Genomic DNA, 20,223 nt, shown 5'->3' with positions numbered 1-20,223 from the left:
AAATTGATAAGTATTCCTTTTAGTACCTAATATTTATTGAGTACATACCCAATAAGTATAGTTGTTGTTGTTGTTGTCATGTGCCGTCGAGTCGCTTGCGACTCATGGCGACCCTATGTACAACAGCCCTAAACTCCGCTCTGTCCTGTGCCAATCGCACTGTTTCTGACACTCCCATCCCAATTATCCCGGTCACTGAATCAATCCACCTCATAGAGGGCCTTCCTCTCCTGCGCTGTCCCTCCTCCACCCTCCCGAGCATGATGTCCTTCTCTAAGGACCGGTCTCTCCTCACAACATGTCCAAAGTATGTTAGATGGAGCCTCAGAATCCTTGCCTCCAAGGAGCCACCCAGTTTAACCCTTTCCAGGACAAATCTGTTTGTTTTCCTAGCAGTCCATGGTATTCTCAATACTCTTCTCCAGCACCACAGCTCAAAGGCATCAATTCTCCTTCTATCCTCCTTGGTCATTCTCCAACTCTCCGATGCATAACAAGTAATTGTGAAGACCATGGCCTGTATCAAACGCACCTTAGTCTCCAGAGAGACACCATTGCTCTTCAGTACTTTGGAGAGGTCCCTAACAGCAGACTTTCCCAAGGCAATGCGCCTTTTAATTTCCTGTCTACTGGTGCTAAGAGTGTTGACTGTGGAGCCAAGCAAACTAAAGCTGTGTACAATCTCAATCTCTTCACCATCCATCCTGATGCTGCCAGTTGCTCCAGTGGTGAGAATCTTTGTCTTCTTCACATTGAGTCTCAATCCATATTGGAGGCTGCAGTCCTTGACCCTCTGCAGCAGGTGCTTCAGGTCCTCTTCAGTTTCAGCAAGCAGGGTTGTCTCATCTGCATAACGCAAATTGCTGATAAATCATCCACCAATCTTGACCCCACATTCCTCCTCATAGAGCCCAGACTCCCAGATAATCTGTTCTGCATATAGGTTGAAAATGTATGGAGATAGGATGCATCCCTGGGGTATGCCCTTTCCAATTTTGAACCATGCAGTGTTCCCTTGCTCTGTTCTGATGACTGCCTCCTGGTCCAAGTATAGGTTAAGCATTAGCACAATCGATTGTTCTGGGATTCCCATTCTTCTCACCACAGTTTGTTATGATCCAAGCAGTCAAGTGCCTTTGCATAGTCAATGAAACACAGATAAGTATAATAATATCGATACATAATCATTGTAATAACTGACATTTACTGTGTACTTAAAAGATGTCAATCTCAATTTCAGTTACTTGGATAGTTTAATCAGTCAATAAGACTACCATATGAAGTTGATATTATTCCTCTCTGTAACTTCATTTATAGTGACTGGAGAATCAAAGAAGTTAAAAAACTGAGTAAAATCACAGTGATTCAACATTAACAGTATAGCTACAGGGCCTACATTCTTAGCCATTACACCATACTACTGCATCATGTAATCTTCTGTTTAGTTCTTTAACATCTTGACTTCTTCCCTTTGTTGGCTTCTCAGAACTCTAGTGCAATATTGAAAGTCTCTTCTCATATCAATCTTGGTCTTCTTCCTTTGTCTTTGTCATTACAAAATTGCAAAATGTCCTTTTGCATTCTTTGTGGATCATATTCTTGATATCTTTCCACAGCTCTTCTAGTCTTTACTCATTAGTATTCAAGGACTCAAACCTGTTCCTGAGATGGTCTTTAAATTCAGAAGGGAGAGACTCAATGTCAAACTTTGGTTCTTGTGGATTTGATTTTCTTTTCTTTAGCTTCAGTTTTAACTTGCATACAAGTCGTTGATGACTTGATCCACAATCAACACCTGATCTAATTTTCACAGCTGATATTGAGCTTCTCCAATAATTTCTCCCACAGATGTAATCAATCTGATTTCTGTGTAGGACACAAGGTGAAGTCCATGTGTATAGCCACTTTGTGTTACAGATATTTGCAAATGAATAAATCATTGTACAGAATTCTATCATTCTGTATCTTGCCTCATTTCTGTCACCAAGCGCATGTTTCCTGACTACCAATCCTTTTTTCTTGTTCCCAGCTTTTGCATTCCAGTCATCCATTATTACTAAGGTATCTTGGTTGCATGTTCGGTCGATTTCCGATAGCAACAGTTGGTAAAAACCATCAATTTCCTCCTCTTTGGCTCTGATTGTTGGTGTATAAATTTGAATGATAGGTATATTAACAGGTTTTCCTTGTGTGAGCAATGATGTCAGTCTAGAGACTAAGGTGTGCCAAATCTTTGCAGTTACTTGCTATACATCAAAAATTGATGTCTTTGGGTTGGGGAGCTGGAGAAGAGTATTGAATATACCATGGACTGCTAAGAGAGCAAACAGATCTGTCCTGGAGGGAATGAAATTAGGCTGCTCCTTGGAGTCAAGGATTTTGAAGATCTGTATGACATAACTTTGGGCATGTGGTCAGGTGGGACCAGTCCTTGGAGAAGGATATCATACTTGGAAGAGTGGAGAGAATGCTAGAGACTAAGACCCTGGTTGAGATGGATTGACTAAGTGACTAGGTTACTGGGGATAGGTGTGTTGGGGACAATAAAATTGGCTCAAGATAGAGCAGGGTTCAGAGCTGTTGTACATAAGGTTGCTATGCATTGCATGCAACTAGATGACACATAACAGCAACAACAACTTGGCATATTGGAGAAATACTTCCTTTCCATAGTTCCAATAGTTGACAATCTGCTCTGTCTACTTTGCATTCTGTCCATTCTTTACCAGTGATTTTACTACAGTTTTCATAGTGCACAGCAAAGCACACTCTTGTCCAGAGTTAACTCAAGTGTATGTAGATAATTAGAAATATATGTCTTTTCTCTCATGTTCTAACTATGGAAAGTAGGAGTATTACATGATTATTTTTCAAACCATATTTTCAAATATGTGTAATTCTTAATTTATTTCCTTTTATACATATTTACCTTTTACTTTCTCTCTAAATTTTAATCTTACCTATTTTGAATTTTATAGCCTGCCATATATATGATGGGAGACTTGAGGGGTAAGAAAGTATAGCTCCATCAGGTGATGCTGGGACATTTTTATAAAGATGACTAAGTTGTGTCAATTCTAATTGTCCTTGAAATGTAAGGACTATGAGGAAAGGACCTGTAACCTCAGCAAAGGAATTAAGAAGAGTGGTTACATTTTTAACATTTCCTCTTGACACTGCATGAAGAGGAGTTAAATGTTAAAGCAAAATAATCTAGCATGATATTTTCAGGACAACTTGATAAATGAGATATATTTTCTTTATTAAACTAAGGAAGCCACTGATGCATCCTCTTTGCTTACTGAGCACACTATTTTCGTAAGTCTTTTATTCCTTTTCTAAGCCAGACACCTTATTAACTTCAATAGGATATCAGCAATGAAGTGTAAATAATTTATGATAAAACTAATGGATCTGATTTACCACCTTAGTAATGAGGTTACATGTGAATTTTCTTTCTATTATTATGTTGTTGTTGTTGTTGTTATGGGCTGTTGAGCCACCTGTGACTCATAGCAACCCTATGTACAATAGATCTGAAGCCTGTCCTGTCCTGAGCCAGTCTCCTTAACTCCAGCACACCTACTCCCATTGCCCCAGTTACTGTATGAATCCACCTCATCTGGAGTCTTTCTCTCTTGCCCTGTCCCTACACCCCTCTGAGCATGATGTCTTTTTTCAAGGACTGATCCTTCCTGACCATGTGCTCAAAGTATGTAAAACATAGCTTCAAAAAACCAAGCCTCCAAGGAGAAACTTGGTTTCACCTTCTCCAAGACAGACCTATTTGTTTTCTTGGTGATCCATGTTATGCTCAAGACTCTTTACCAGCACCACAATGCAAAGGCATTGATTCTTCTTTTATCTTTAATCATTGTCCAGCTATCTGATGTATAGCAAGTAATTGCAAAACTATGGCCTGGATCAGGTGTACTTTAGTCTCTAGACTGACATCGTTGCTTCTCAGTACTCTGGAGGGGTCCCTGATAGCAGATTTCCCAGTGCAATTAATCTTTTGATTTCCTGACTGCTGGTGTCAAGATTTGACTGTGGAGCTTTAAGAACTTCAATCACTTCTCCATCTATCAGGGTTCTTCCAATAGGCCCAGTGGTGAGAATCTTTGTCTTCTTGATGTTGAGCTTCAATCCATATTGAAGACTATAGTCCTTGACCTCCTGCAGCAAGTGTTTAAGGTCCTCTGTTTCAGCAAGCAAAAGTATGTCATCTGTATAGCACAGGTTGTTGATGAGAGTTCCTCCAATCCTGATGCCATATTCTTCCTTATGAAGCCCAGCCTCCCAAATGATCTGTTCCACATATAGATTGAAAAGGTATGGAGACAGGATGCATCCATGATGCACTCCTTTCCTGATCCTGAACCATGCATTGTTTCCTTCCTCTTCTCCGAGGACTGCTTCCTGGTCCACTTATAGTTTTCACATGAGCACAATCAAGTGTTCTGAGATTCCCATTCTCCTCAAAGTTAGCCACAATGTGTTGTGATCCACATAGTCAAATTCCCTTGCATAGTCAATGAAACACATATAGACATTCATCTGGTATTCCTTGCTTTCTGCCAAGATCCATCTGTCATTGACAATAATGTCTGTAGTGCCACAACCTCTTCTAAACCTCACTTGTATCTCTGGTAGTTCTCTTTTGATGTACTGCTTCGGTCATATTTTTATAATCTTCAGCAGAAATGTGCTTGCTTGTAATATTAGTGATATTATTCAATATTTCCACATCTTTAATTGGGTCACATTTTTTTGAGTGGGAATAAATATGGATCTCTTCCAGTCAGTTGGCCAGGTAGTTATCCTCCAGATATCTTGGCATAATATTGTAAACACATCCAGGGAAGCATCTGTTTATTAAAATATGTCATTGATATCCCATCAATTCTTGGGGCCTTATTTTTTCCTAAGTCCTTCAGAGCAGCATACACTTCCTCCTTCACTATCATTGCCTCTTGATCACAAGTTGTTTCTTCAAATTCTTCTGAGCCATCCAATTCTTTTTGGTATAGTGACTGTATACTACTTCCTTCTTCTTTTAATACTTCCTATATCATTTAATATTCTCTCCCAAGCAGCTTTAAATATTGCAACTTGTGGCTTGAATTTGTTCTTTAGTTCCTTCAGTTTAAGAAATGTCAAATGAGTTTCTCCCATCTGACTTTCTCACTCCATATCTTTGCACATTTTGTTATAATACTTTGCTTTGTCTTTCCAAGCTGCCCTTTAAAATCTTCTATTCTGCTCCTTAACTTCTTGATTTCTTCCCTTTGCTTTGGCTTCTCAGAAACCTAGTGCAATATTCAGAGTCGTTTCTGGCATCCATTTTGGTCTTTACTTCTTCCTCTGTAAGGACCTTTCTTTAGAATTCTTCATGGATGATATTCTTGATATCCTTCCACAGCTCATCTGGTTTTTGGTAATTAGTGTTTAAGGACTCAAATTGTTCCTGACATGGTTTTTAAATTCAGGTGGGATAGACTCGAGATGAAATTTTGATTCCTGTGTATTTTATTTCTTTCTTTAGCTTTAATTTGAACTTAGATATTAGTAGTTGATAATCTGTTCTGAAATTAGCACCTGGCTCATTTCCAATGCTGATATTGAACTTCTCCAATGAGTCCTTCCACAGATGTAACTGATCTGATCCTGTGCATTCCATCAGGTGAAATCCGTGTGTATAGTCTGCGTTTATGTTACTTATAAAAGGTATTTACAATGAATAAATCATTGAATGTACGGAATTCTGTCATTCTAGTCCCAGCCTTATTTCTTTTGCCAAGTCCGAGTTTTCCAACTATGCTTCCTACTTCTGGCTCCCAACTTACCGATCTTTCCCCTTCCCTTTATCCACCCCTCCCTCCCTCCCTCCACCCATAAAAAAGAAAAGAAAATAACAACCTAAAACATAACAAGGAGGCAACAGAATACTCTGCCCATCCACTGTTCCACAGGAAAAGCTGAAACCTACAGCCCTGGCCTCACTGCCTTTGCCTCTGTCATTGCTACCACAACCTTACCTTGGACGAAGACTGAAAGTTGACAACCAGATCTATGTCCTTTGCCTCACTTATTTTTTCCCCATTCATGGTTCAGTGTTGCAAGAGTCTGGGTTTAGGGTTTTTAAAGACATTAGTAATTTTTTTCCCCTGATTTCCTCTTACTCTACTGTTCCTGCTACTGGTGCTGGTGCTGGTGCTGCTGCTGCTGCTGCTGCTATTGTGATTACCAGTTACTCTAGCCTCTGCCAGCATCTCCAACATTGACAACAGCTGTAACAACTAGGACAGCAGAAACATACTTGCATAAGGTTTTAATATTATGTTCACACAACATCCTAATTATGTTACATACTATTTCATTTAACATGCCAGAAATGTTAAGCAGTATACACTTGTAATATTTATTAAGTTGTTTCAGTGTATGATACCCTAAATTGTAGGCCAATTACATGATTATTAATTGATTAATCTTGTAATTATCCCAATAGATAAATAGTATTATAATCTATATTTTTACAGAAGCAACTGAGACTGAGATAGATTAAGTAGTGTGTTCAAAAACATGCAGCTTAAAATTTCAACCCAAATGTATGACTCAACAATTTAAGTTCTTAAATTATAGAACAATCTCATTGATTTCACATGCAAGCAAGATTCGACTGAGGCTTATCCAAAAATGACTGGAATAACACATCAGCGGAGAACTGCCAGAAGTCCAGGCTGGGTTTAGAAGGGGTTGTGGTACTAGGGATATTGTGGTTGATGTTAGATGGATCTTAGCTGAAAGCATGAAATACCAGAGGAATGACTGCGTGGATCATAACAAAATGTGGCTGACTCTGAGAAGAATGGGAATCCCAGAACACTTGATCGTTCTAATGCAAAACCTATACTTGCACAAGGAGGCAGTCGTTAGAACAGAGCAAGGGAACTCTGCATGGTTCAAAATTGGGAAGGGCGTACTCCAGGGATGTGTCCTATCTCCATACCTTTTCAATTTGTATGCAGAACAGATTATCCGGCAGGCTGGACTCTGTGAGGAGAAATGTGGGGTCAAGATTAGTGGGCAATCTATCAACAGTCTGCGATATGCAGATGACACAACCCTGCTTGCTGAAACTGAGGAGGACTTGAAGTGCTTGCTGCAGAGGGTCAAGGACTGCAGCCTCCAATATGGATTGAGGCTCAATGTAAAAAAGACAAAGATTCTTACCACTGGACCAATTGACAGCATCAGGATGGATGGTGAAGAGATTGAGATTGTTCACAACTTTAGTTTGCTTTGCTCCACAGTCAACAGTCTTGGCACGAGTATCCAGGAAATGAAAAAACATATTGCGATGGGAAAGTCTGCTGTTAGGGACCTCTCCAAAGTACTGAAGAGCAATGGTGTCACTCTGGAGACTAAGGTGCATCTGATACAGGCCATGGTCTTTGCAGTCACTCGTTATGCATCAGAGAGTTCGACAATGACCAAGGAGGATAGAAGGAGAATTGATGCCTTTGAGCTGTGGTGCTGGAGAAGAGTATTGAGAGTACCATGGACTGCTAGGAAAACAAACAGATTCATTCTGGAAAAGATTAAACCGGGTGGCTCCTTGGAGGCAAGGATTCTGAGGCTCCGTCTAAAAGACATTGGACATGTTGTAAGGAGAGACCGGTCCTTGGAGAAGGACATCATGCTTGGGAAGGTGGAGGGACAGGACCAGGAGGGGAAGGCCCTCTATGAGGTGGATTGATTCAGTGACTGTGTTAATTGGGATGGGATTGTCAGAGACAGTGTGATTGACACAGGACAGAGCAGAGTTTAGGGCTGTTGTACATAGGGTCGCTATGAGTCGCGAATGACTCATAACAACAACAACAACAACAGGAAGCAATCAATTTAAGTGCTACCAACATAAACTTAGAATTACCAATACAGAAAGTTGCAAAATAGAGTTAGAGAGAGGAAAGAATCCCTGGAATGGATTGCCCTAGTACTTGGAGTAGAGACAGGACTGAAAAGAGAAAGGTTGATATACTGTTTATAATGGCAATCCTAGCCACCTCTTTTGTCTTTTAGGTAAGTAAAAATTTATATTCCCTATAGACTTTCAAGCACATATCTGGATATCTGATCTTATAGTCTAGTCTTCTGGGCAGAGGAGAGTGACTTAAGTGGATGAGTCTTCTGGGGAGAGGAGAGGGACTTAAGTGGATGTTGAATGCTTTAAGAAGCAGAGGCTACATGATTGCATTATAGTTGCACAGCTACTTAATGGCTAAGATTTAGATTCAAAAGAGTTAAGTTAGTCTCCCTAATGTTCTGGCCATTAGGAATATGTCATGTTCTTTGAATAGTACTAAAGTAAATATAGCCACCAAACTAATTAGAAAGCACCTGTGAATATAATGAAGATGATCTCTTAGAAGTAGACCTGGAGTGCAAAGGAGAAGAACCGCAAAACCAGTGCCATTTAGGCAATTCAGAATCATAGAAACTTTACAGGACAAGGCAGAACTGCCTCATACAGTTTCCAAGGTGGTACATCTTTCCAGAAACCAGTTGCCACGTCTTTCTCCCTCAGAACATCTGGTGAGTTAGAACCACTGACTTTTGAGTTAGCAGCCAAACCACCAGGGGTCTACTGTGATTACAATGTTGAATATTTTAGGGTGGAGACTCCCAGATCTCAATGTGGCTGTCATCAGATTCTCTTTAAGGGATTTAGGTCAACAGATGTCTCTAGTGTACATTTCAGGCTCCCAGTTCAGCAACTGCTGACAAGTGACATCTACCACACAGAGAGGCTGGGAGGGAAGAAAGGAAGCTGAAAGTTAAGGATTGGTATTGTAATTATTGAGTAATGATGTCCTATAAGAAATTGTTCAGTGAGGAAATAGCCAAGGCATGAATTGGACCTGCTTGTTGAATGTAAGCACCTCCAGCAACGCTGACCTTGAGTAAAACTTTCAAGTTGATAAAGTTTATTTCAATAACTCTGAGGCTTTAAATAATAGATAAATTATAGACTGTCGTCAATGCTTATATTTGAGGCTTTAGTGGTTGTCTTTACCTTAGATAAACACCCAGCTTGAGATTTGACCCATGTGTTTCAGTCTCCTTTGCCTAAGAGGCTGTCAGAATGAAATTAAACAGATTTGGGGCAGGGATATCTGGGAATGCCACCTGTCTACATTAATAAAGTGATGGGAAGGATCAAGAGAGAAAGAAAACTGATAGCAGCAAGCCCCAGCAGCTGCTGGGTTAAAGTTGAAACACTGCAAGTGAGAGCCTGAATGGAGACATAATAGGAACACCTAGACATAGATAGGAAAGCCAACAGAGTGTTCTTTGGAAGCTTGAGATGTGTATGTAGAGAGGGCAATCTGACATCTCTTCCCCCAAAATAGCTCCTCTATCTAACCTGTTGGGGTTAGTACCAGAGTTGCCTTTTAGGAGCTATGGATTTTCAGTAAGTATTACATTTGCTAGAGGGTGGAGTGTGATTAATTCCTTAGTGAAGATTTTTCTTTTACCTATTAGTCCATTAGAGCCAATTTCCACAAACCGAGTATGAAGTTCTGAGGAAACAGAATCCAGGACCAGGAACATGTCAACAAGTTCTCTTTGCTCAATGACTTCTGTACATAGTACTGTGCAACAAGAGTGTAGTGAATAAATCCTGTCATCCTCTAAGTAGTGATTGTTTATGTGGTGATCATAATTAGCCACATATTTCAAATTAGGAAATAGGAACATAGAGAAGTTAAGCAAATGTGCTCAGGATTACAGAACTTGACAGAACCACAGCTTTGCACATAGTCTTATTCTAAACCCACTTTGCCCACTCATCTATATTGAAGTGACCTGAAGACAATATATTCCTATGTCATGGCTCTCAAAAGATTTACTGGGTGTAAAGAATCCTTTATGAGGCTAGATAGCAACTTGGAAAGCATTTGTGACTTTTTGCACCTATTCAAAAAGTGTGTTAAGACATAAGGCTGTTCTTTATATTTTTCTAATTCTTATTATACTTATTAATTTGCAATTTCTTGAAAATGAGAGGGACAAAACAGTAAGCATAGAAAGAAAATGTTTAGAATTAATTACATATGAACTTCCCCCAAAAATGACAATAGAAAATTCTGCCATTCATCTTTGAAAAAAATTATTGTGTAGGCTGCTTTTCCAACTCCCACTTTGGAAGCACAGCAGCTCAGTTTTTACTTTTCTTTCCCTTCAGAACACCCAAAGGGACCATATTTTTATTTAATGACCTTCAGAATGATTCTTTAGAAATCTGAAGCTATTAGAGTTGGAAACAATGCGAAGATAATTGTAAGTTATATTGCATGACAACAGTGGCAGCTGGATTGGACTTTTTTCCTCTAAATTCGGACTTTCTTCTTATTTTTCCCAGAAACCTTATATCTCAAGGTTTAACTCAGTAGCAAATCTCATATATGTGATAAACCTTGCTAGACATGGTATGTAATATAATTTCAGACAGACCCTTAACTGTTCTTCAGAAAGACCCTAGAGGGTGAAGCAGCCTTGTATCTATTTGCCCTAGATAGTTTTACTTTTATTTGCTCTCTGACAATGTGTGTGGGTAGCTGTATTGGACATAAAGGAAGCATATCTCTTAAATATTACACCCACGATTTTAACTGCCATTTTTTGTTTTGTTGTCAAACCTGCTAACATAAAAGAAAAAATGTTACAGTGAAAAACTAATAAATGATGGCACCCGCTCTCCCATATAATTTTGCTTGTGCACCTGCAAACACAAACACTCTCTCTCTCTCTCTCTCTCAGGGCTGCAGAATTGAGGACATGGATTCACTCTATTATTGTGTACATGATGGGTATGTGTAAAGAGATGGAGAAGAGGTAGATGCAAATGCAATATACACCATCCTTTCTTGGGCATATGGAAAAATGATCTCAGTTATTATTCAAGTATCATCTGCCTGATAATAAATTTATTTTATTGCCTCAACTTACAGATAGGAAATTTAAGATGATAAAAATTTTAACTTAATTAATCAGCACTCCATTACAGCCACCTCCTGTGAGTCTACTGGTGTGTGTTAGGCATTTAGACACTACTCTGGTTGGACATATGGGTTGAGTGGTAGACTTACTGGGGTAATAATATCTAAAGTATAGCTTGATAAAATGACCGAAATGTCACAACTCCTTGGTTGACTATTTTTAGATATGTACTTGAAAAACCAAACCTGTTGATACAGAGTTGGTACCAAATGATTCCAAGCCTTTAGGACAGAGTAGAATTGCTCCATAAGGATTCCAAGGCTGTGGTCCTTAAGGAAGGAGTTCTGGTGTCAGAGTCCATTATATATTGCATTGCTAAATAAAAGTCAGTTGTTGAAACCACAAATGTTCTGCAAGAAAAAGATGAACAGTGTCCTCCCACCTAGGGTTCCAATGGGTCAGAATTAATTAAACAGTATGTTGAATTATTCTATAAGGAAGGCGACTGCCCTTTTCCCCTGGAGCAGTTGATGTGTTCAGTTAGCAGCCAAGCACTTTAGGTACCACATGCTCCTTTCTTAGCTATTACAACATCCTTATCAATCTCTATCAAACTGTTACCTAATAAAGTCTGACTCATAGTGACTCTCTATTGAATTTCTGAGGCTATAAATCTGAAGGTGATAAGATTTCCTGTCTTTCTCCCAGGGAGCAACTGGTGAATTTGGCCTGTCACCTTTTTGGTTAGAAGTCTAGCCCGTTACAGCTACACTACCTGAGCTCTTTTGTTACCCTTTGGATAAAATTAAATATTAAACTCTAAATAAGTTCAATCTAATAGCAAGATTTTCTCTACAAGGACAGTAGGAATATTTGCTTTAACACCTAGATTTAAGTGGATGTCATCTCCACGCTCTTACCATTAAGAGTGCCCTCATTTTATCTAGTTGTGATATTAGAAAATGTCTTGGGTCTGTATTCCTAGATACACATGCACACATGCTTAAATTCTATGATGACTAAGTCTGTGAAAGAATGTTGAGGGATTTTCCTCTATAAAGAATAATTAATAAAATCATTGTAGACATTTTTCCCAGTGTAAAAGCCTATTATGAATGTTGATTGCTGCCTAAATCTCCCCTTGAATATACTATGTGACTAATTAAACACTATCCTCTTAAGTTGTTGTTGTTAGGTGCCATCCAGTCTAGTACGACTCATAGAGACCCTATGAACAAAAGATCTGAACCCTGTTCTATCCGGCACCATACTCACACTTCCTGACACACAAAAGCCCATTGCAGCAGTCACCGTGTCAATTCACCTAGTTGAGGGTCTTTCTCTCTTTTGTAGACCCTCCACCCTTCCCAACATCATGTCCCTCTCCAAGGACTAGTCCTTCCTAGCAACATGCCCAAAGTATGTGAGGTGAAGCCTTGTCATTCTTGCCTCCAAAGAGTACTCTGGCTGCATCCTCTGTAAGAAACATCTGTTCACTTAGCCGTCCATGGGATGTTCAGTGCTCTCTTCCAACACCACAGCTCAAAGGCATCAATTCTTTTTCTGGCATACTTATTAACTGTCCAGCTCTTAGATGCATAGCAAGTGATCAAAAAGACTATGGTTCCAATCAAACAAACCTTTGTCCTTAAACTGACATCATTTCTCCTCAATAATTTGGAGAGGTTCCTAATTGCAGATTTACCCAGTGCAATGTGTCTCCCTATTTCCTGGCTCCTAGTACCAAGGATGTTAATTGTGGATCCAAGCAAGATGAAGCTGTCGACAGTTTCAACCTATTCTCCATCCATTGTGATATTGCCTATCAGTTCATTGTTTTTATCTTTGTTTTCTTGACATTGAGATGCAATCCATACTGAAGGCTACATTCCTTGATCTTCTACAACAAGTGCTTCAAGTCCTCCTCACTTTCAGCAAGCAAGATTGTGTCATATGTATAATGTAGTTTATGGATTAATCTCCTTTCAATCCTGATGCTACACTCCTCCTCATAGAGTCCAGCTTCTTGGTTATTTTGCTCAGCATACAGATTGAGTAGGTATGGAGAGAGAATATAACCCTGATACATTCCCTTCTCAATTTTTAACCACGCAGTGTGTGAAAACCCTATGAACACAAAAGAAAGAGGATAGTTGCAGTAGCTGGAAAATACAGGACTGATGATAGAAATGAGGCTGGAAATAGAATTATTGAATTGTGTATTTACAATGATTTATTAATTTTAAATATCTTTTTAAGAAGACAAAAAATGATGACTTTTCACATTGATCTCACCTGATGGGCTGCAAAGGAATCAGATTGACTTTATTTGTGGAAGAAATTGTTTGAGAAGCTCAGTGTCGTCAGTCAAAACTAGGCCAGGGTGAACTGTGGGTCAGATCATCAGTTACTCGCAAGTTCAAATAGTGGCTGAAGGAAATAAAAAAATCCTCTTAAGACTCTTAGAAAATATCTCTGTCAAACAGAAATAACCTGGTAATTATAATTATATTTAGCCCCTTGCAGTTTCTACATACAATTTTGCATACAAAGTTTTTTATGTATTGTGTTTTATTCATGTACATTTTATTTCACACATTCCTTCACTCACATTATGTTTAATATAATTATTCCTGTATTTCGTGTTTTATAAAATTAATCACCATTGATCTATGCCCATTATTACCCCATCTTTTCAGGTTCCCATTAGATTTTAAAGTGGCGTTTAGTATACCAGCTATGATATTTTAGTTGGACACAAAAAAAGACATTTGTGTTAACTGTGACATATTCTGGAAATTAAAGAACAGGACATACAAATAATGAAAGTACTAACTTGCCAGTACTAAGAACTAGTGATGTGAATTTTTACTTTTTTCTTACTTTCAACTATTTTCTCTGCAGGAATGCAAGCCAAAAATGTGGAGAAGCATAGTAAAACAGAAAGGAAACACTCTTCTAATCCAGGACGTTCAAGAAGAAGACGGTGGAAATTATACTTGTGAAATTAAATATGAAGGAAAACTTGTAAGACGGACAACTGAATTAAAAGTTACAGGTAGGAATTGATTCTACACAATTATGGCAAATGAGAATTTAAAAAAGAGGTTTTTAAAAAAATTTTTTATTATTTTGTGTGCGTGTACTGTCAAATCAGATCTGACTGGTACAGGAGGATATTGTGCCTCCTTCTCCGGCACAGCATCTGGTGGATTCGAACCTTGTTCCTCTGGGATTGCAGTGCAGCGTCTTGCCACTAGGCCACCAGAGCTCCCAAATGAGAATTTAAATATAACTGAGTTTGTGAAATAAAGAATTTTTTATGAAGAACCAGCTTGCTGTGAATGTAGAATTGGCTATAAATCAAGCAATTGGGAAGCTCAGTATAAATGACGCTGAGTAAAAGCAATATGTGGAATTGGAAGAACAATTGATTTATAGACCAAAGACTGAGTTGCCGCATGTATGTTCTCTGCCTTGATAAAAGGTTCTTAACTTGATTCTACTAAGCTTCTCAGAAAATGTATACTGGAACCTTTCTTTTATGTTGATTTAATTTGTTAATAGGGAGCACTAGAGATAGAGTCTATAAGAATTACAATGTTAACTCAAAGGTGGTACTTCTCTGGTGGTTTGACACCACCATCAACCTTGAGGGAGAAAGATGGAAAACCTCCTCCTATGCAATTTCTAGCCTCCTAAAAACCCACTAGAGGTCAACTATGAGTTGGTTCCAACTTGATGGCAATGAGAAAGAACGTGTATATAGAATATACCTGTAGGTCTTATTTAGAATGGGTATGCTATTTATAATTAAATAATCTTGGATTACTTCTTAATTATAATTTAAAGAAAATTCTTTATAAGTGTGTATTATTGTTATGAGCTTCAGCATTGATGCCACAAATGACGATAGTTGGCTGCAAATTAAAAGGCAAACGCGAAAACCCAGTCAGCAGTTGGGACTCTCTTTTAAGGTATTTAAAATTTGGCAGTTTTGAGTTCACCAGCAGGAGAAAGATGCATCAGTCTGCTCCCACTATGATTTACACCCTTGGAAACTTGATGAAGGCACTTCTTGATTCGGAATTATCTCGATGGCAGCTATGCGTTGATTCCAACTTGATGGCAATGAGAAAAAACCTGTATATAAAATATACTTGTAGGTCTTCTCTAGAATGGGGATACTATTTATAATTAAATAGTATAGTTGCATATAAGTATAAATATAGTTGCATCTTTAATATAATTTAACAAAATTCTCTATAAGTGAGTGATATTTTTATGAGCTTTAGCACAGATGGCACAAATGATGGCAGATGGCTGCAAACTGAAAGGGTGGCATTTCCAACCAACTTAGTGTCTTTTATGGGAGGAAGATCTGGTGATCTGCTTTAATTTAAGATTAAAACCACTAATTTAAGATTACCATTCAATTAAGATTAAATGGCTGGAACAGTACATAGATAGGAAACTGCCAGAAGTTCAAGCAGGATTTAGAAGAGGCATTGGCAGGGATATTATTGATGATGTCAGATGGATCCTGGCTAAAAGTAAGGAATACCAGAAGAATGTCTATTTGTACTTTTTTGACTATGCAAAGGCATTTGACTATGTGGATTGTTACAAGTTGTGGCTGACATTGAGAATAATGGGAAGAATCCCAGAACAGTTGATTGTGCTCATGCAGAATCTATACCTGGACAAGGAGGCTGCTATGCAAATATGGCATCACAACACTGCATTGTTTGGAATTGCAAATGGAGTGTGTCAAGATTGCATTCTCTCTCCATACAAATTATCCAAGAAGCTGGACTCTCTGAGGAGGAGTGTGGCATCAAGATTAGAAGGAAACTCATCATTAACCTGTGTTAGGCAGATGACGACACAACCTTGCTTGCTGAAAATGAGGAGGACTTGAAGCACTTGTTGCAGAAGATCAAGGAATGCAGCCTTCAGTATGGATTGAATCTCAATGTCAGGAAAACAAAATTCTTACCCTGGACTGATAGGCAGTATCATGTTGGATGGAGAGGAGATTGAAACTCTCAATAGCTTCCTCTTGCTTGGATCCACAATTAACGCCGTTTTTACCAGCCGTCAGGAAATAAAGAGACACATTTCACTGGGGAAATATGCAGTTAGGGACTGCTTCAAAGTATTGAAGAGTAATGATGTCAGTTTGAGGACTAAGGTGCATCTGATTCAAGCCATAGTTACTTGCTATGCATCTGAGAGCTGGACAATGAATAAGAATGGCAAAGAAAAAAAATTGATGCCTTTGAGCTGTGTTGTTGGAGAAGAGCGCTGAACACTCCATGGATGGCCAAAAGAACAAATATGTCTGGTAGAGGGTGCAACAAGAGTGCTCTTTGGAGACATATGTTAGGCATGTTGCTAAGATGTACTATTTATTGGAGAAGGACATGACACTGGGAAGGGTGGAAGGTTGGCAAAAGAGAGGAAGACCCTCAACCAGGTAGATTGACAAAGTGACTGCTGCAATGGGCTCTTAAAAAAATACTGCTTTACTTACTTACAAAGTTCATATACATTGTTTTTCACACACAATGGGCTCTTGAGTGTCAGGAAGTGGGAGGATGGCACAGGGTAGAACAGGTTTCAGATCTTTTATTCAGATGGTTGTTATGAGTTGTACTGACTCAACAGCACCTAACAACAGCAAATGATTCTAGATAGATGGTAGATAGATAGAGAGAGAGAGTGATAGATAGATGATAGATAGATAGATAGATAGATAGATAGATAGATAGATAGATAGATAGATGATAGATAGACAGTTGATTTTCTTCTAGTAGAGCATGACTCATAGTGATCCTATAAATAAAAGGCTTGAAGCCCCTCTATAACTATCGACATTTATCAAAGTTCATTGAGTTTCTGGAGGCGTGTTATTTAGGAAGTAGATGGCACGAGAAAGAGAGAGAGAGAGAGAGAGAGAGAGAGAGAGAGAGAGAGAGAGAATATGAATCTCTGAGAAATCTTTCTTCTGTAAAGCAAATGCTCTTCTAGTGTATGTAGGTGCTACTACTTTAAGACGATCAGGTATGAAAAAATCCAGATATTTAAAAATTATAAAAGAGAAGATCATTATATATAAAGTTTTTCCCCATTTAAAATTATTCACCATAGCATTTCTTTAAATAGTTAACTTTCCTAATACATGAAGATAGCGTTTGATTTCAACTCAACTTTTCCAAAATTAGGTGACTCATAATGGGCCTGTGTGATTTTATTTTTATTTTTTTATTCCTTTGGAGGCTGGAGATGAGTAGGGACAGGTTTAATAAGACATACATAATAATATGTTTAGGTCATTTCCAGATAGTTTTATTTCCTGCAGCACATTATATATAGCTAGTTGCTATTTTTAAGGTGTCCCCCCCCCTTTATTCTCACATTAAAATTGTGCAGGGGCTAGCTAAAGTAGTAAGAAGAGAAGGGAGGGTTAATTACATAATGATGATATTGTAGAGCAGATGATAATGGATGGAGGAGGAAGAGAGGATTATGATAGGGTCTTCTGGGATTAGAGGAGAAAGTCTTCCTTGAGAATGTCAAAGCCTCCAAAACATGTACATAAATAGGAACCTAGCACTAATCACATGCCTCTGGAAACTCTATGAACTTTGATAAATGTTGATACCTATGAAAGGGCTTCGGGCCTTTTGTTCATAGGGTGCTATGAGTCCTGCTCAACTTGAAGGCAATCAACAATAGCAATAGCACTAATTAACTATATTTAGAAGGTCGTTCACCATTCACCTGGCAAATCATTTACACGACATTATGCAGCCCTTTAGAAATGTTATTTGGCTATTTAGGGGAAACATTAATCTGTTCTCTTGTGAATATGTAGCTAATTATCCCTGACTATTATAGTCTTCTCATGGAACTTTTCATATCCTCAGGAATCATTTGTTCGCCAATTGTGGGGACTCTGGAGATCTAGTTAATAGAGAGTTTTACTGTTAAACCAAAGGCCTTGCCTCTCTGGCAGTTTGAATCCACCAGCTTCTCTGCTGAAGAAAGTTAAGTAGTTTCCTCCAGTGCAATTTCTTGCCTTTGAAACCCAGTGGAGAGTCAGCTATGAGTTGATTCTGATTTGATAGCAGTGAATTTAAGTTTTTATTTATGTCTAAATGCTATCATTATGGAGATATAGTGGCATAGTACATAGAGAGTTGCACTGCCTTGCTAGTGGAGACTCACCAGAGGTTCCAAGAACCTCTGCAGGAGAAAAATGGACAATCTCCTCCTGTGCTATTTATAACCACCATAAACCAGCTAGAGGGTCAACTGTGAGTCAATTCTGACTTGATGGCAATGACAGTTTAAAATACTGTGGTTAGAATAAAGGGTTTATTCTATGGATATGTTTCAAAGATTTGCTAATGAGTTTCTAATGAACATAGTAGCAAAGCAGTCTGGAAGTTAAAAGCTTGACATAAATGCAGAGCTTGAATTGGAATCAGTCATTGGTAAGATGTCCAAATAGGTGGCTTCAGTAAATGCTTTTAATTTCACTTTGCAAATATAAAATAAACTGTGGTCCTTTGCTGCCCGTGTCATTAGATGGCAAATCTTGCTGGAATTACCTTCCACTGGTGTGAAAAATGGTAAAATGTTTACACAGAGAATGCAATTTAGCATTCAGTTTGGAAAGTAGATTTTGGGTGGCTCTGACTCTTTGTTCTGTTATGCCTCAACTTTTAATATTGAAACATCAAGGTAAGGTGGGGGGGGAAACTGGAAAACAGTGATGTGCTGGGAAGTTTGCAGGGAATAAAAAGGAGTGGAGATTTCTACTGCATAGTGATAATATCTTGGACTGAAGCTCAACATCAATAAAACAAATATTCTCACCACTGAGCCAATTGTTAGTGCCATAATAGAAAAAGGATTGAGATTATTAAGAATTTCAGTTTACTGGATTCCACAATCAACACCCTTGACACCCTCAGTCAGGAAATCAAAAGATTAATTGCATTGGGAAAATCTGCTGTCAGGGACCGCTCCAGAGTACTGAAAAGCACCTATGTCAGTCTAGAGACTAAATTGTACCAGATCCAGGCCATCGTCTTTGCAAATATGTTGTTGTTGTTGTTGTTAAATGCTGTACAGTCATAGACAACTCATAGCAAACCTATGAATGAAAGTCCTCAATACTTAGGTGACTTTCATCCTTTTTCCAGGTTTATAGAGTTTCCAGAGGCAGGCTGTTTACGTAAGTGGATGCCGCTCCTGCTTCCAATGATACACATTAGGAAGCTGAATAATGAATAAGAATGACAGAAGAATTGATACCTTTGAGTTGTGGTACTGGAGAAGAGTCTTGAAATACCACGGACTACCAAGAGAACAAACAGGTCCTTCTTGGAGAGGGTGAAGCCAAGTTTCTCCTTGGAGGCAAGAATTTTGAAACTTTGCCTCACATACTTCAGGCATGTTTCCAGGAGGGATCAGTCCCTGGATAAGGACTTTATGCTTGGAAGGGTGGAGAGACAGCACATAAAAGGAAGTTCCAGGATGAGATGGATGGACACGTATCAGAGACAGTGAGACTGGCTCAGGATAGGGCAAGGTTCAGAGCTGTTGTACAAAGGGTCGGTATGAGCCACAGTCAACTTGACAGCACATAACAACAACAATGATAACACAAGAGATGCAATCTCTAAGCAAATAGCCATAAAACTATTGAATAATATAAGCCCCAAGAGCTAGTATCTAATGAGAGCTTAATGTGTGGCAGACATTGTGCTTATGTGTTTGTGGATTGTTGTGGGTTTTCTTTATTAATTTCCTCATTTAATCCTCACAACAACCTCTATAATTGGATATTATTATAAGTTCTATTATTTTAGAGATAGAAATGAAAACTTAAGAGAAGTGATTTGTTTCATTTACTCAGTAATCTACTGATTGGCAGAATAATTATAGGAATCTATCTTCCTGATTTTCTAATTTTCAGATTTTTAAAAAATCATTACCCAGAATATACCTCTTATAATTTGAAAACAAATGCCAAATTATCAATCACAATGTAAATTTTTTCACTGTTGCTATTGTTGCTATGTGCCGTCAAGTCACTCCTATGTACAAGAGACCTAAACCCTGCTCTGTCCTGTGCCAACCTCCCTGTCTCTGACTTACCTACTCCCATTACTCCAATCACTGAATCAACCCATCTCATTG

General features: G+C 38.5%; 1 protein-coding gene across 1 annotated transcript in view; it reads left to right on the top strand.

Annotated features, from left to right (window-relative positions):
• The window catches only part of LOC102845938 (X-linked interleukin-1 receptor accessory protein-like 2-like), a gene marked incomplete at its 3' end in the record, with an annotated part of 94,799 nt that extends 75,201 nt beyond the window's left edge, over window positions 1-19,598 (top strand). The window contains exons 3-5 of the mRNA XM_006899252.1: window positions 13,912-14,065; window positions 14,875-14,984; window positions 19,524-19,598. Coding sequence (XP_006899314.1) covers window positions 13,912-14,065; window positions 14,875-14,984; window positions 19,524-19,598 — 339 coding nt within the window. The remainder of the gene's footprint in view (window positions 1-13,911; window positions 14,066-14,874; window positions 14,985-19,523) is intronic.
• Between the last annotated feature and the right edge of the window lie 625 nt (window positions 19,599-20,223).

This window comes from Elephantulus edwardii, unplaced genomic scaffold (assembly GCF_000299155.1).
Source record: "Elephantulus edwardii isolate Elephantulus edwardi_28Jun2011 unplaced genomic scaffold, EleEdw1.0 scaffold00249, whole genome shotgun sequence".
Lineage (NCBI taxonomy): Eukaryota > Metazoa > Chordata > Mammalia > Macroscelidea > Macroscelididae > Elephantulus > Elephantulus edwardii.
This window is presented reverse-complemented; position numbering and strand designations above follow the sequence as displayed.